The sequence below is a fragment of the Caretta caretta genome, chromosome 26 (assembly GCF_965140235.1).
Source record: "Caretta caretta isolate rCarCar2 chromosome 26, rCarCar1.hap1, whole genome shotgun sequence".
NCBI classification, from domain to species: domain Eukaryota; kingdom Metazoa; phylum Chordata; order Testudines; family Cheloniidae; genus Caretta; species Caretta caretta.
In genome coordinates, this window is record NC_134231.1 from 13,356,238 (window position 1) to 13,370,718 (window position 14,481).

Here is a 14,481-nt window from a genome sequence, read left to right on the forward strand (position 1 = left end):
GTGCATGGCACATTCTGAAAAATCAAGCCGTTAAGTGCCCCTCAATTTGGACACCTCCTCAAAATCATTAGTCACTTTTGAAGATTTAGACTGAGCTCTCCCCATCTTGTGCTTCTTTAAAATAAGCACAAGTTGCCATATTTTCAAATGTACTACATTTCTTTTTTAAAAATAAACTTATTTAATTTAAATTTTAAATAAATCCTTTTAAAAAAACATTGATTTTTATCCAGCATAAATATAAGGCACCTTGATACTGGTGTAACGGTATCCACGAGGGGTTGAACCAGAATAAATATATTGGTTTAAAAACAAACAGAAAAATCACACCCCTGACATACTTTTACCAGTGATGAAACCGTGCATAGATCAAGTCTTCGTACAAACAGCTAAAACGCAGCCGATATAGGGCAAAGTAGCCTGTTGAGTGGCAGACAGCAGTGTGCAAATAGAAGTATTTCAACTTGGTATGCTCCAAAGGGGAAAGGAATTTGCTGCTACTTCCCGATCTCTCTGTCTCTTTAAGAATTACATGTGCAACATTTTTAACCAGAATGTAGCAACCACCCCAGCCGGTAAAACCAGAAATTTGTAATCCCTGTCCTACATAATGCTGCAAGTCTTGTTTTATAGCTTTCACTCAGAGATGCTTTATTGATAGGATCCTGCTCTACAGAATGAAGCAGGTTTCTTTGGTTTTCCTAGGTGGAGTTGTAAGCAGGATCAGAGCTGCAGGAAGAGAGACATACATTGTCCATCCCATCTGAGCTCTTCCCCCCCCCCAAGGAAGGTCTCTTTATCTGGATTGTTTCAATCTATTTAGCTTAACAAAGAGAAGGTTAAAGGGTGACTTGATTACACTCTAAAGTATCTACAGGGGAACAAACATTTCATAATGGGCTCTTCAATCTAGCAGAGGAAGGTCTAACATGATCCAATGGCTGGAAGTTGAAGCTAGACAAATTCAGACTGGAAGTAAAGCAAAAAATGTTGACAATGAGGGTTAATTAACCATTGGAACAATTTGCCAAGGGTCATGGTGGATTCTCCATCATGGGCACTTTTAAAATCAAGATTGGATGTTTATCTAAACAATCAGCTCTAGGAATTATTTGGGGAAGTTCTATGGCTTGTGTCATTCAGGAGATCAGACTAGATGGTGGAATCGATGCGCTCTTCTTCTAGCTGGGGTAGTTTGGGTTTCGAACAAGCCCACGCCGCAGTAAGAAGAACACTAAGGTTGCCAGACAGTGGTCTAGAGAGCGCTTCCGCTGTGCTGCCTTCCCACTTGCGTTCCAGCTGCAAAACGGCATTCGAAGAAGCGACTGCGGTGCTGAACCCTACCACCCTAACGACCCTTTCCCACGTCAGCAACCGCTGCAGACGGGGATGGTTCCTGATCACAAACAGGAAGGGAGGTGGGGCCTGGGGACCGGCAAACAGGAGGGGAGGGATCCTCGAGCCACGTTCAACATGAAGAGATGGTCCAGACTGTGACAAAGTTTGAGAACCTCATGCAAACAGAGAGATGACAGATGCTTGACACCTTATTAAAAGAATAAGCAAGCAGGCAGGCAGGCCAGGGTAACTTTTCCCCAGGAAGGGGACAGGGTGCTAATTTGACCCGGAATTCTTGTGAGTTGCAACCATCAAGTTGCACACTCTTCTAGCCTCTCCGTTCCTTTTCCCATCACACTCGCTCCTCCTCCTTTTTGTGAGACTCACCTGTTGCATCTTGACAGGTTTCAGAGTAACAGCCGTGTTAGTCTGTCTTTGCAAAAAGAAAAGGAGTACTTGTGGCACCTTAGAGACTAACCAATTTATTTGAGCATGAGCTTTCGTGAGCTACAGCTCACTTCATCGGATGCGTACCGTGGAAACTGCAGTAGACATTATATACACACAGAAACCATGAAACAATACCCCCTTCCACCCCACTTTGGATGGGTAATAGCCCATCCAAAGTGACCCACTATTACCAGCAGGAGAGTGAGTTTGTGTGTGTGGGGGGGGCGGGGGGGGGCGGAGGGTGAGAAAACCTGGATTTGTGCTGGAAATGGCCCAACTTGATGATCGCTTTAGATAAGCTATTACCAGCAGGACAGTGGGGTGGGAGTGGGTATTGTTTCATGGTCTCTGTTTGTATATAATGTCTGCTGCAGTTTCCACAGTACACATCCGATGAAGTGAGCTGTAGCTCACGAAAGCTCATGCTCAAATAAATTGGTTAGTCTCTAAGGTGCCACAAGTACTCCTTTTCCTGTTGCATCTTGACTTTCTTTGGGACCGGAACCCCGTCTGCCTATGGGTCTGTGCAGCACCTAACACAACAGCCATGCCGATCCGGACCACAATTTAAATACATAATAAAAGTAAGGTTCACAGGGACTCATTTCTCCTAACAAAAACCTTGCGCGGCAGATTCAAACAACTCCCCCTAGCTGGGTACATCACTACAATACGGTGCTCAGGAGAAGGCTTTTCTCCTAGCCAGCTCCAGCCACGATGCACAACTGACTCATGCCGCTCCCCAAGGCCCCGCTCCCCCTGCAGCTCTCCAAGCTGGACAAATATGTTCTTTGCTGTCGCAAGCCAGTGTGACTTAAGAGCAGCGGGAGATAATGTGCACACTGAGAGACAAGATTGCCACCACCAAACGTCAGCCCAAACACTTCCACTTTTATCTTCCCCTCCAACCTCTTCCTAGAAGAGCAAACTCCCTTTGTGAGCATCGACACAGGCTGATCGTTGCTGTGTCCTTTCTTACCCAGCCAGGGCTTGGAAACAGGATCGTTGTTTAAAGGCACATTTGCCTTCGCTATAGCTGGCCCCCCTGAGATCATAAGCTCTGCATATGACACCCCAACCAATTCCACAGAAATCAAAGAGGAGCTGGCAGGCACAGCTGTGATTTCCCAGGTAGAGACAGGAAGCGGAGTCAGCTTTTAAAGAAATAAAGATCCCATTTTTCATGCAAATACCCTGAGAACTCCACTACTCCACCCCACCCCCAGAATATCCTAATGGTCCATCTCATCCAGTATCCTGTCCCCAGTGCCAGAGGTTCCTGGTCTTAATCCAATTTCTAAGTACTAGGAATTAGGTTTCCTGCACCTTCCCCTGATGCTTCTGGCGCCAGCCACTGTCAGAGACAGGTTACTGAACTAGACAGACCTTGGGTCTGATCCAGTCTCACAAGTCCTGTGAGTCCTAGATGCTCCATAATGGCATTAAATCATGCAATGCTCTGCCATCGAAGAAAGAAGAGAATTTCTTCCTGACCCTTCTCAAGGATCAGCTAGAGCCCTGAAGCATAAGGATTGCTAGAGCCTCTCCCATTTGTATCTCAGCTAGCCTCCCTGCAGGTGGCACTGTTCACAAAAGGAAGAACTTCACCCAGGGACAGAGGAGTCAGCATAAGGCCCTCCACACCTCTGATGCCCTGCACAAGGGTTGCACAGGAGGAGTGAGACGGAAGCAGGGGCCAGTGCTTTCACACCCTCAGTATGCCATGGAATTGCCCTCCAGGCTGTCTTCACATAGGCTAAGGCTGAGAATACTGCTTGGGATTTTGGGGTGGGGGTGGGGGAGAGACGGGGAGAAGATGAGGCAAAGTAGGAGCCAACAGAATCTGCATTTACAGGAGCTCAAAGCACCCCGAAAGTGACATGGAAGGAGCCTTAAACCCCAGACTGGGGAGCCCAATTTCGCCCCAACTGCACCTCTCCCCCCACAGACCACAATTACTCACGCTTTTCACACACAAGGACCAAATTCTGCTTTCACTGACTTTCCTATGACCCCACTACAGTCAATAAGCCAAATTCCCCTCTCTGTAGTCATTGTCACCAGGGTTGCATGAGCACCAAGGAGACCACCAAATGCCAGGGCAGTGGAGAAAACACACCCAGGAGGTGTGAAGGCAGGACTCACCCATAACTGTTGGGCCCTATTTTAATATGTTTCCTGAGTTGCATCTTTGCTATTTGTCTCCATATTATCCTGCACCAGGAAGTTCCACCAGTTATCCCCCCCACTTAGGCAAACCAGGAAGATGCAGGAAGTGGAGTATTTCTAAGCTTTCAGAGATCCCCATGGAGTGGGAGTGTAAAGCACAGACTTCATGCACCGTTACCAGCCACGCAAGCTCATTCAACAGCCCAATCGGGCACTCACCTTTTTGAGAAGCACCGATTTTTTCTTCTTGAGCGCCTCGCACTTCCTCATTTTGCAGATCTGGTGGCTGGTCCTTCGGTTCACACAGTGGGTGCAGGCACCACAATTCCCCTTCCTCAAGCAGGGGACGCAGAGCCCGCAGCGCTTCCGTTTCTTCGGCACCTGGCTGGCAGCGTCCACTCCGAGACAGACGTCGCTCTTCTCCAGGATCAGAAAGCCGCCTTCGCAGGCGCTCAGCATCTCGCCGCCTTCAGGGAAGCCGTAGGCACCTGCCGATTCATTCCTAAGCTGCAGCAACGACTGGAATTTCTTCATGGCTCCTTGTTGGCCCGGGGGATCAATGCAGGGGGGCACTTTTTTTTTTTCTAGCTAGACCTAAATACTGAAGGATGCCAAAGGACTGGTGAAGGGGGGAGGCTCTCTCCCTTACTAAAAATGGGGAATACAAATCTATAGCTAAAAATATACGATCACTCCACTAGTTCAGTCTCTTCGCTCTGCCAAACCTTCCAGCTCCGTTCCACCCTCTTTGCAGTTCATCTGGTTTTACACCCAAGTGATTTCTCTCTTCTTGGGGTGCTTCGTTCCCACACTCTGAGTTCTGTTTTCTCACAGACCCTCTGTGAGGGGATCATCCTGGATGCCACCACACTTTTTGGGGGGGGTGGGGGGGCAGGGGAACGGTGACTTGGAAGCTTGCACAGTTTAGTTGGAATCTCCCAGGTTGCTGAAGTCTCCAGGACAATACAATAGTAAAGCTTCTCTCTCTAACTAAGATTGGGGGGGATCTCAAAGAGACAGGAGCCAGGAAGGTGTCTTCTGGTGGAGGAAGCAAAAAAAAAACGACAGACTGTAATCTTAGTAATTTTCAGAGGAACAGCCGTGTTAGTCTGTATTCGCAAAAAGAAAAGGAGTACTTGTGGCACCTTAGAGACTAACCAATTTATTTGAGCATGAGCTTTCGTGAGCTACAGCTCACTTAGTTTCACTCCCACTCACACCACCAGATCAAGTGCCAAAATAAGGTAACTTACATGGTAAGGCTAAGAACTGAACATTAAAAATGACCGTGTGCCATTCTCCAACACTAAGTCATTTTCATTCCAAAAACAAGCGCTTAAACATTGAAGTTTCCATGAAAGCAAGTATTCCAAACCCCAAAATAAAAAAAACTTTGACTCCAGGAAAAAGGTACGTTTAAAACACTGGTCTCAGATATTGATAGCTTAAACCAGAACCCCTTTAAATTCCCACCGCTGGTGGAAAAGATCCACTCCCCAACTTTCGCGCTGTCGAGCTTGACTTGGCAAATCGGGACTCCTTAAACCTCAACCCTGACAGAGCCGAGCTGCTGCTAGGAGCGAGAGCAGAAGTTTAATAACCCCTTCACTTTCAGTCTCTTCTGCAAACTGCTTTCCCTCTTAACAGCTTCGCTGCTAACTTCGGATCTTTGTTTGCCTGCAACCGTGTGTGTGTGCGCGCGTGTGTAATAGCCACAGATCTGTTTATCTACCCACCTCTGGAAGGTGGCGTTGTTTTTTTTTAAACACACATCACCCCACTGCCCTCCAGCCCCCAATACACAAAGAGCCATTACCAGCAACAAGAGGTGCAGCGAATAGCCCTGCAAACGTGTGAATCGGCCCGGAGATGAAGGAGAGAGAGAGAAGTGCATGCGGGAGAAGTCGGGGGGGGGGGGTAGGGGGGAAGGGAGGATGAGCGGGGGGGGGGGGGAGGGAAGGGGGGAGGGGAAACGAACAAGCAGAAGTGTGGATGCAAATCGCAAAGGCAGCTGCTGCTGCAGCACGTTGCTCGCTGCTTCTTTGTTCTGGAGATTCCTGCAGCCCCAGCCCTGCAGCCAGTTCCTTCCCCCCCTGCTGCGGGAGGGGGCCTCTTCCCAAACACCATGCGCCCCGCGGAGCTGGGGAATCCCCCCCAACCAGCCCAGCCCAGCCCCGCAGAGCGAGCTCACCCCCAGCCCCCGTGCAGGGGACGGACAATGGGGAAAGTTTCCAGGCAGCTGCAGGGAGGGGAGAGGAAGGGCGTGGGGAACCACTTGGCTTCCTCTCCGAGCAGCGCCCCCACAATGCGGGTGGTGGTGGGGGGGGCCGAGAAGCTACGGCCAGATGCCCCCCCCCAGATGGGAGCACAAATTCCCAGAACCCCCCCCCTGGAGCGGGGCCAAGGGGACCCCCCCCCACAGCGGGACCAGCAGTTCCTCTTCCCGGGACCAGCGAGCTAGCGGGATCCCGGCTAACCTCCCCCTTCCCGGGGGCATAGGCTGAACCAGAGCCCCCCCCACACACACACACACCCCGCGCCGCCGCTGGAGTGCGGCTACCGCATCTTGCCCCCGGGGGTGCCACGGGGAGTTGGAGGGGGCTGCTGCGCCCCCACATTTCCTCCCCGGGGGGGCCCTCCTCCCGGGGTCCCCCCCATTCCCTCGGGGCTGCTGCCCCTGCCCCTGCCCCCGCCGCACTCACCTGCCCGGCTAACGGGGCGCCCAGCCCCGGGAGGCGCTTGACTTGAGACACATGGCTCCGGGGCTTTACCCTGCGCACGATCCGCCCAGCCAGGCTCTGCCTCTGTCCCCCCGGAGAGGGGAGGGGGGGCTGCCGCTCCCCTGCGGGGACAGCTGTGGCTGCTTCCCTGGCCGGCCGGGGGGTGGGACCCCTGGCAGGACCCTGCCCCGAGGCTGCCCCCACCTCCCCTTGCTGGCATGGGGCTCCCCCCCTGCCAAGGGCTTTGGAGGGTTTCCACATGCGGGCCCGGAACGTGCCCTCGCCCCGGCTGCACACGCCGGGGCGGGTGGGGGGGATTATCATCCATCAGCTGGGAAACGTGGCTGGGCTGGGCTGGGCTGCTCCCAGGGCAATAAGCTGCTGGGGGCTTCCCAGGGCAAAGGGTAGGGGGCAAGGTGGCGATCATGTCCCACACACACGCTCCTTTGTTGTGCTAAGGGCCGCTGGGCTCCCCACAAGTTGGGGTGTAATTGTGCAGTGCTCCTGAGAGCTGGGGTGCGGGCACACGCCTTGGTTGTTGTATGGTCGCTCCGAGGGGCTGGGCCATGCGGTCATTGGTTTGTTATTGTAGGGTCGCTGCAAGGGGCTGGGCCATGCGCTCATTGGTTTGTTATTGTCCGTTCGCTGCAAGGGGCTGCAAGGGGCTGGGCCACGCGCTCATTGGGTCGCTCCGAGGCACTGGGTTATGTGCTCCCTGGTTTGTTATTGTTGGGTCGCTCCGAGGCGCTGGGCCATGCGCTCACTGGTTTGTTACTCTAGGGTCGCTGCAAGGGGCTGGGCCATGCACTCCCTGGTTTGTTATTGTAGGGTCGCTGCAAGGGGCTGGGCCATGCGCTCCCTGGTTTGTTATTGTAGGGTCGCTGCAAGGGGCTGGGCCATGCGCTCATTGGTTTGTTATTGTCCGGTTGCTCCGAGGGGCTGGGCCATGCGCTCTTTGGTTTGTTATTGTCCGGTCGCTCCGAGGGGCTGGGCCATGTGCTCCCTGGTTTGTTATTGTAGGGTCGCTCCAAGAGGCTGGGCCATGCGCTCATTGGTTTGTTATTGTCCGGTTGCTCCAAGGGGTTGGGCCATGCGCTCCCTGGTTTGTTATTGTAGGGTCGCTGCAAGGGGCTGGGCCATGCGGTCATTGGTTTGTTATTATAGGGTCGCTCCGAGGGGCTGGGCCATGCGCTCATTGGTTTGTTATTGTCCGGTTGCTCCGAGGGGCTGGCCATGCGCTCATTGGTTTGTTATTGTCCGGTTGCTCCGAGGGGCTGGCCATGCGCTCCCTGGTTTGTTATTGTCGGGTTGCTCCGAGGGGCTGGGCCACGCGCTCATTGGTTTGTTATTGTCGGGTCGCTCCGAGGCACTGGGTTATGCGCTCCCTGGTTTGTTATTGTCGGGTCGCTCCGAGGCGCTGGGCCATGCGCTCACTGGTTTGTTATTGTCGGGTTGCTCCGAGGCGCTGGGCCATGCGCTCACTGGTTTGTTATTGTAGAGTCGCTTTGAGGGGCTGGGTCATGCACTCCCTGGTTTGTTATTGTCGGGTCGCTGCAAGGGGCTGGGCCATGCGCTCATTGGTTTGTTATTGTCCGGTCGCTCCGAGGGGCTGGGCCATGTGCTCCCTGGTTTGTTATTGTAGGGTCGCTCCAAGAGGCTGGGCCATGCGCTCATTGGTTTGTTATTGTCCGGTTGCTCCGAGGGGCTGGGCCATGCGCTCTTTGGTTTGTTATTGTCCGGTCGCTCCGAGGGGCTGGGCCATGTGCTCCCTGGTTTGTTATTGTAGGGTCGCTCCAAGAGGCTGGGCCATGCGCTCATTGGTTTGTTATTGTCCGGTTGCTCCAAGGGGTTGGGCCATGCGCTCCCTGGTTTGTTATTGTAGGGTCGCTGCAAGGGGCTGGGCCATGCGGTCATTGGTTTGTTATTGTAGGGTCGCTCCGAGGGGCTGGGCCATGCGCTCATTGGTTTGTTATTGTCCGGTTGCTCCGAGGGGCTGGCCATGCGCTCATTGGTTTGTTATTGTCCGGTTGCTCCGAGGGGCTGGCCATGCGCTCCCTGGTTTGTTATTGTCGGGTTGCTCCGAGGGGCTGGGCCACGCGCTCATTGGTTTGTTATTGTCGGGTCGCTCCGAGGCACTGGGTTATGCGCTCCCTGGTTTGTTATTGTCGGGTCGCTCCGAGGCGCTGGGCCATGCGCTCACTGGTTTGTTATTGTAGAGTCGCTTTGAGGGGCTGGGTCATGCACTCCCTGGTTTGTTATTGTCGGGTCGCTGCAAGGGGCTGGGCCATGCGCTCATTGGTTTGTTATTGTCCGGTTGCTCCGAGGGGCTGGGCCATGCGCTCTTTGGTTTGTTATTGTCCGGTCGCTCCGAGGGGCTGGGCCATGCGCTCCCTGGTTTGTTATTGTAGGGTCGCTCCAAGAGGCTGGGCCATGCGGTCATTGGTTTGTTATTGTAGGGTCGCTCCGAGGGGCTGGGCCATGCGCTCATTGGTTTGTTATTGTCCGGTTGCTCCGAGGGGCTGGCCGTGCGCTCCCTGGTTTGTTATTGTCGGGTTGCTCCGAGGGGCTGGGCCACGCGCTCATTGGTTTGTTATTGTCGGGTCGCTCCGAGGCACTGGGTTATGCGCTCCCTGGTTTGTTATTGTCGGGTCACTCCGAGGCGCTGGGCCATGCGCTCACTGGTTTGTTATTGTCGGGTTGCTCCGAGGCGCTGGGCCATGCGCTCACTGGTTTGTTATTGTAGAGTCGCTTTGAGGGGCTGGGTCATGCACTCCCTGGTTTGTTATTGTCGGGTCGCTGCAAGGGGCTGGGCCATGCGCTCATTGGTTTGTTATTGTCAGGTCGCTCCGAGGCACTGGGTCATGCGCCCCCTGGTTTGTTATTGTCGGGTTGCTCCGAGGGACTGGGTCATGTGCTCACTGGTTTGTTATTGAAGGGTCACTCCAAGGGACTGGGCCATGCACTCACTGGTTTGTTATTGTAGAATTGCTCCGAGGGACTGGGCCATGCGCCTCCTGGTTTGTTGTAGGGTTGCTTCAGCAGGCTAGGCACTCTCTAGTTTGTTATTGTAGGGTTGTTCCTTAGGGTATTATTGTAGCATCCCTCCTGGGGCTGGGCTATACAACAACACTGGTTTGTTATTGTAGGGTCACTCCAGGAGGTGGGGCTCGGCTAGGTGCACACTGGGCTGTCATCGTAGGTGTGGCCCCAGGACTGTGGTTGGCAGTCATTGTGCCCCAGAAGTTGAGGGAGAAGGCACAAGAAGCTGGTTCTGCAGCTGAGCTGTTTCCCCACTCTCCCCTCCCAGTAGCACCATGTCCATCGTTTATACCCCAGACTGTGCCAGCATGGGGGTGAGTGCCTGACTCTGAGCTCTGGGTCCCACGTACCCAGTTCTCTTCCAGCGCCTCCCTCTCCCCCTCCGTACTCTGCAGCCCCTGAGCCCCTACCATAACCCCCCAGTGTTCTGTCCCTCCCAGCCTCCTATGCCCCCAAGCACTCTGGGTACCCCAAAGGAACCCCCACACTTGTCCCCCCAATGCTCTCATGTCCTCCAACATTGTCACCCCACATTCTCCCGTGCCTCATCCCCCCAGCACTCTATGCCCCTGCATTCCCCCCCTCAGTAGTGCCCCCACTGCTCTGTGACCTCCAGTACTGTGTCCCCCAGAGTTCTGTGCCTCACACATTCCCTATGCCCACCCCCCAGCACTGTGCCCCCCACACCGCCTGTAGTCCCCCTAGCACTATGTGTTCCCCCTCCCCAGTTTTCCGTCCCCATGTCACCAGTAGCGGGTGCCTGCATCCCTGGCCGGCCCAGTTTGGAGGGGGCCTGGCAGGTGTCCTCTGTGCCCTCTATATTCCCCTATGCCCCATCCCGCCACGTGCTCTAGGCCTTTCTCTCCCTCACTCCCTGCCAGGGCAGCCCTTGGCAGTGGTGCTGGCCTCTTCCCTCTGGCTCCCCCTGCTGGCTGAGTCTGGCATTGCCTAAGGGAGGTCGTTATTGAAGGGTTACTACGTTATTACTCTGAAACCCGTTATTGAAGGGTCACTCTTGGGGCCTGGCCTATTCACACACTGGTTTGTTATTGTAGGGTCACCTTGGGAGCTGGGTTTATGCACGCACTGGTTTGTTATTGGAGGGTCACTCTTGGAGGCTGGCCTCATGTGCACATTCGTTTGCTATTGTAGGTTACTCTGGGGATGACTTGGTCATACACGCTCTCGTTTTGTTATTGTAGGGTCACTCTCAAGGCCTGGACACTGCAGGCCCTTGATTTGTTATTGTAAGCCTGGCTTTTATTTTGAAGGGGCCCTTAACAAGATAACCCTTATTTGTTTTCAGTCTCAGTATCTATTTCCCCAGCTTGAGATGGACTGTACCATTGAGAAAGCAGAATGAGCTCAGTTCTTCATGGCAGGGACAGTTTCTCACTATGTCTTTGTACAGCGCCCAGCATACCAGGCCTTCAATCAGCACCAGAGCCTCCAGGCACTATTCTAGTGCAAGTAACAATCATGATAATTTAAGGATTTATATTTAAGCAATTAGAGACTTTTTGCATCTAGGCACCATGATTAGTTCTTGATGTGGGGCAGAGGCTTTGCTAACAAGCTCAGTCCTCTTTGAATTTGTGTTTGTCTAATGCCAGGGATGGGCACCTTTAATAAGTCAAAGACTGAACAACGTTCAGGTAGTTTGCATGCTGCAGCTGTTGCTTGCTACATAACACAATTGTCTCACTGATACCTTGTACTACTCCTGTCTATCTGTTGTATCCCTCTGTCATCCCTCTTAGGCTGCAAACTGTTTGGGGCTTTTTTGTTATGGATACATCCAGCACCTAACACAATGGGGCCAGGATCCTTGACTGGGTCCTCTGGGGTGCTTCTACAGTAGTAACCCTAAAAGGAAAGTCTTATATTCATCCTACCCCATGTTTCTTCAGTGTAAGGTCAGACAAGAAATAATGGGTTTAACCTGCAAGAAGGGAGATTTAAGTTAGATATCAGGAAAAACCTTCTAACTCTCAGGGTAAGGTAGTTAAATTCTGGAACAGGCTTCCAAGGGAAGGTCGTGGAATCCCCATCACTGGAGGTTTGTAAAAACCGGCTAGACAAACACCTGTCAGGGATGGTCTAGGTTGACTTGATCCTGCCTCACTGCTGGGCTTGATCACCTCCACGGTCCCTTCCAGCCCAACATTTCTCTGATTCTAAGTGCAGAAGCAGCACCACTTTCCCCTGCATTTTCTACCAGCTTTTCCGAACTCAATGCAACGCACCAGTGCCAGCAAAGACAAGTGCAGCAGAGCTCCTGCTGGCTTGGCTACAGACAAGCTCCCTTTTCTCACAGCCGCGAAAGCTGCTGCCTACAGAGCCACAAGTGTCCGCGGTTTGTTCCTTCTCTGGCATGCGGGCAACGTATGCACCAAGCCCGTCCAGCTAACAGATGGGGGGGACTTTGCTAATTGATTAATTTGGCACTAGCGCAAGACAACCAGTGAAGACACAACAATCAAAGAGGCCCTTACATTTCAGAGCAACTTGAATACAGATTATGGGGAGTGAACTAATAGAATGGGAGACATTCGGGATGGAAGAGGCAGCAGGATTAAGTACAGGACTAGCTGTCAGGAGCAGCTGTGCTTTAATCCTGCTCTGGCGCTGACTTGTTATATGATCTTGGGCAAGGCCCTTGACCAGCCAAGGGCAGAAGTGATGTGTGAAGAAGGCCTGAAAGGATGGAGAGGACTATTATTATTGTTGTTTGTGTTTAAAGTTTATTTTTCTGTGTATGTTTTTTATATTTAAAAAAAATAAAATCAGCAGCTCTTGTCTATACTGTTGTTCCCAAAAGTCTCTATGGATGACTGGAGAACTGGAAATCTGATTAATGAAGACTGGAAGTGATTTAATATTCAGAGCATTTAAAACCTTTGTTTAGTCTTTGCTTTAAGGCCTGAGAAACCTTGGGAGAAAACAGATCTTGTAATAAAGACTCACCACTATTATTACTTGTATTTCATTCGTGCTTAGGGGGCCACCTGACAGTGAAGCCGCATTGTGCTAGGTGCTATACAGAGTAAGAGATTTGCTGAGACTCAGGCCCAGATTCTGAAAGCTATTTAGGTGCCTAATTCCCCTTGAAATCAATAGAGAGGAATTAGGCACTTAATACCTTGAGGATCTAGGCCTAAGAGTTTATATTCTAACTAGACAAGGCAAACACAGAGTGGGGCTCGGGGAGAACAGGCACAGAGTGGGGAAATGGTTTGCCCAGGCCACCAGGAAGGTCTGTAGTAGAGCTGGGAACAGAACACAGCTCTCTTGACCTCTAGCCCATGCTGCCTCCCAAAGTCAATCAAGGTGTGATGATGTTCACTCCACCCTTAAGACCAACAACAATACTGCAGGAGAACAAGGAAAATCCGACTAACAATCCTGACCTGTTTACAGTTAAACACACACAACCATTCAGGCTGGCTTTAGCCAATATAAAGAAGTAACACAGGGCACAAACTCAATTCCCTACCCCCCTACCTTAAATCTCTCTGTACCTCTGTTTCACCAGGTGCTAATACCTACCTAGTAAGAGATCATAAAGATTAATTAGTTAATGTTTGTAAATCACTATATAAATATTGTCAAAAATTCTATTGACTCATTAATCCATCCCACAGGGTCTAATGCAAGATTGTTACAAGGTTTAGAGCTCTGATTGAGCAAAGCCTTTAAAGCATATGCCTAACTTTAAGTGTACAAGTAATTCCTTCCCCAATCAGCAAAGCATTTAGGCCCAGGTCCTTAAAGATATTCAGGCTCCTAATGTCCACGGATTTCAATGGATCCAGCCTCTGGCACGTGCTTACATCGCACTGTCTTTAAAAGAAGGTGAGCACATGCTTTGAGTTCAGCCCATGCTCCAAAACTGCTGAATCAGGGCTCAGGCCTATAGTAAACTAGGTGGAGATTTTCCAGCTCTTTACAATAAGGTGTGTCAAGTCAACCCAATGATTTGGAAATCGCCTATCAGCTGACTGGTCTGATTTCTGGGCTCAAATGAGGCTCATTGCTTGTTTGCTGTGAATAACATATAGCTGATTTTTGCCGCAGTGTTCAGCAGGGCCTCTTAAATTTAAAGGTTTTTACTGCAGAAGGCAAGTTGCTCCAATGGTTATAACATGCCTTTCAAGGGTTCCGTGCTGGCAAACCCTCTGGTTTTTACATCAACATATGTTGGTTTCATGTGCTCTAGGAAGAATGAGCAGCCTCTTTCATTTCCACATCATCAGGTTTTGAACGTTCTGATCACTATTCAAACTGCATTTGAATATGTTCCCAATGAGAACCTAATTCCATTCCTCTTGACCTGTCACCACACGTTCAAAGTTTCCAGTCCTTTATGCTGCAACGTGGTAGCCTGTGTTCCATGACTGCAAATTAGTTCACTGAAGAGTATGCTTTCCACTTAAGGTCATGATTCTTCAAATTCCTCTGACCCCTGAGCCTGCACACAGTCCCACTGAAGTTAATGGATCACGGCCTAATTCTCTATATACACTGGTCTTCTTATTTCCCTCAGTCAAAGAGTACCAGACCCTGCACTCATTGAAATAGAGGTCAGAGCCTCCAATGACTTCAGCAGGACGCAGGGTTGACTCTAGAATTATAGCTATGAGTGATTGGAGAGAACTGATGTGCCATATAGTCCATCCTGTGTAGGATCAAATAAAGGATTTGTTCCTACATTGGACAAAGTACTCTGTCCAGAGTCATTTAAAATGACTCAAGCAATGAAGTT

The 14,481-nt window shown here is 51.3% G+C and overlaps 1 protein-coding gene across 3 annotated transcripts in view; it reads right to left on the reverse strand.

Annotated features, from left to right (window-relative positions):
* Nucleotides 1-14,481, reverse strand: part of TET3 (tet methylcytosine dioxygenase 3) — a 176,208-nt gene that overhangs the window by 153,767 nt on the left and 7,960 nt on the right. Inside the window, exons 1-2 of one of the 3 annotated variants that reach the window (XM_075123489.1) lie at nt 6,660-6,770; nt 4,177-4,995 (exon numbers count right to left, since the gene is read on the reverse strand). In XM_075123489.1, the coding sequence (XP_074979590.1) occupies nt 4,177-4,491 (315 nt within the window). In that variant the 5' untranslated portion in view covers nt 4,492-4,995; nt 6,660-6,770. Of the gene's footprint in view, nt 1-4,176; nt 4,996-5,773; nt 5,839-6,659; nt 6,771-14,481 lie in introns of those variants that run through there. The other 2 variants (XM_075123490.1, XM_048829214.2) reach the window with 2 other exon arrangements.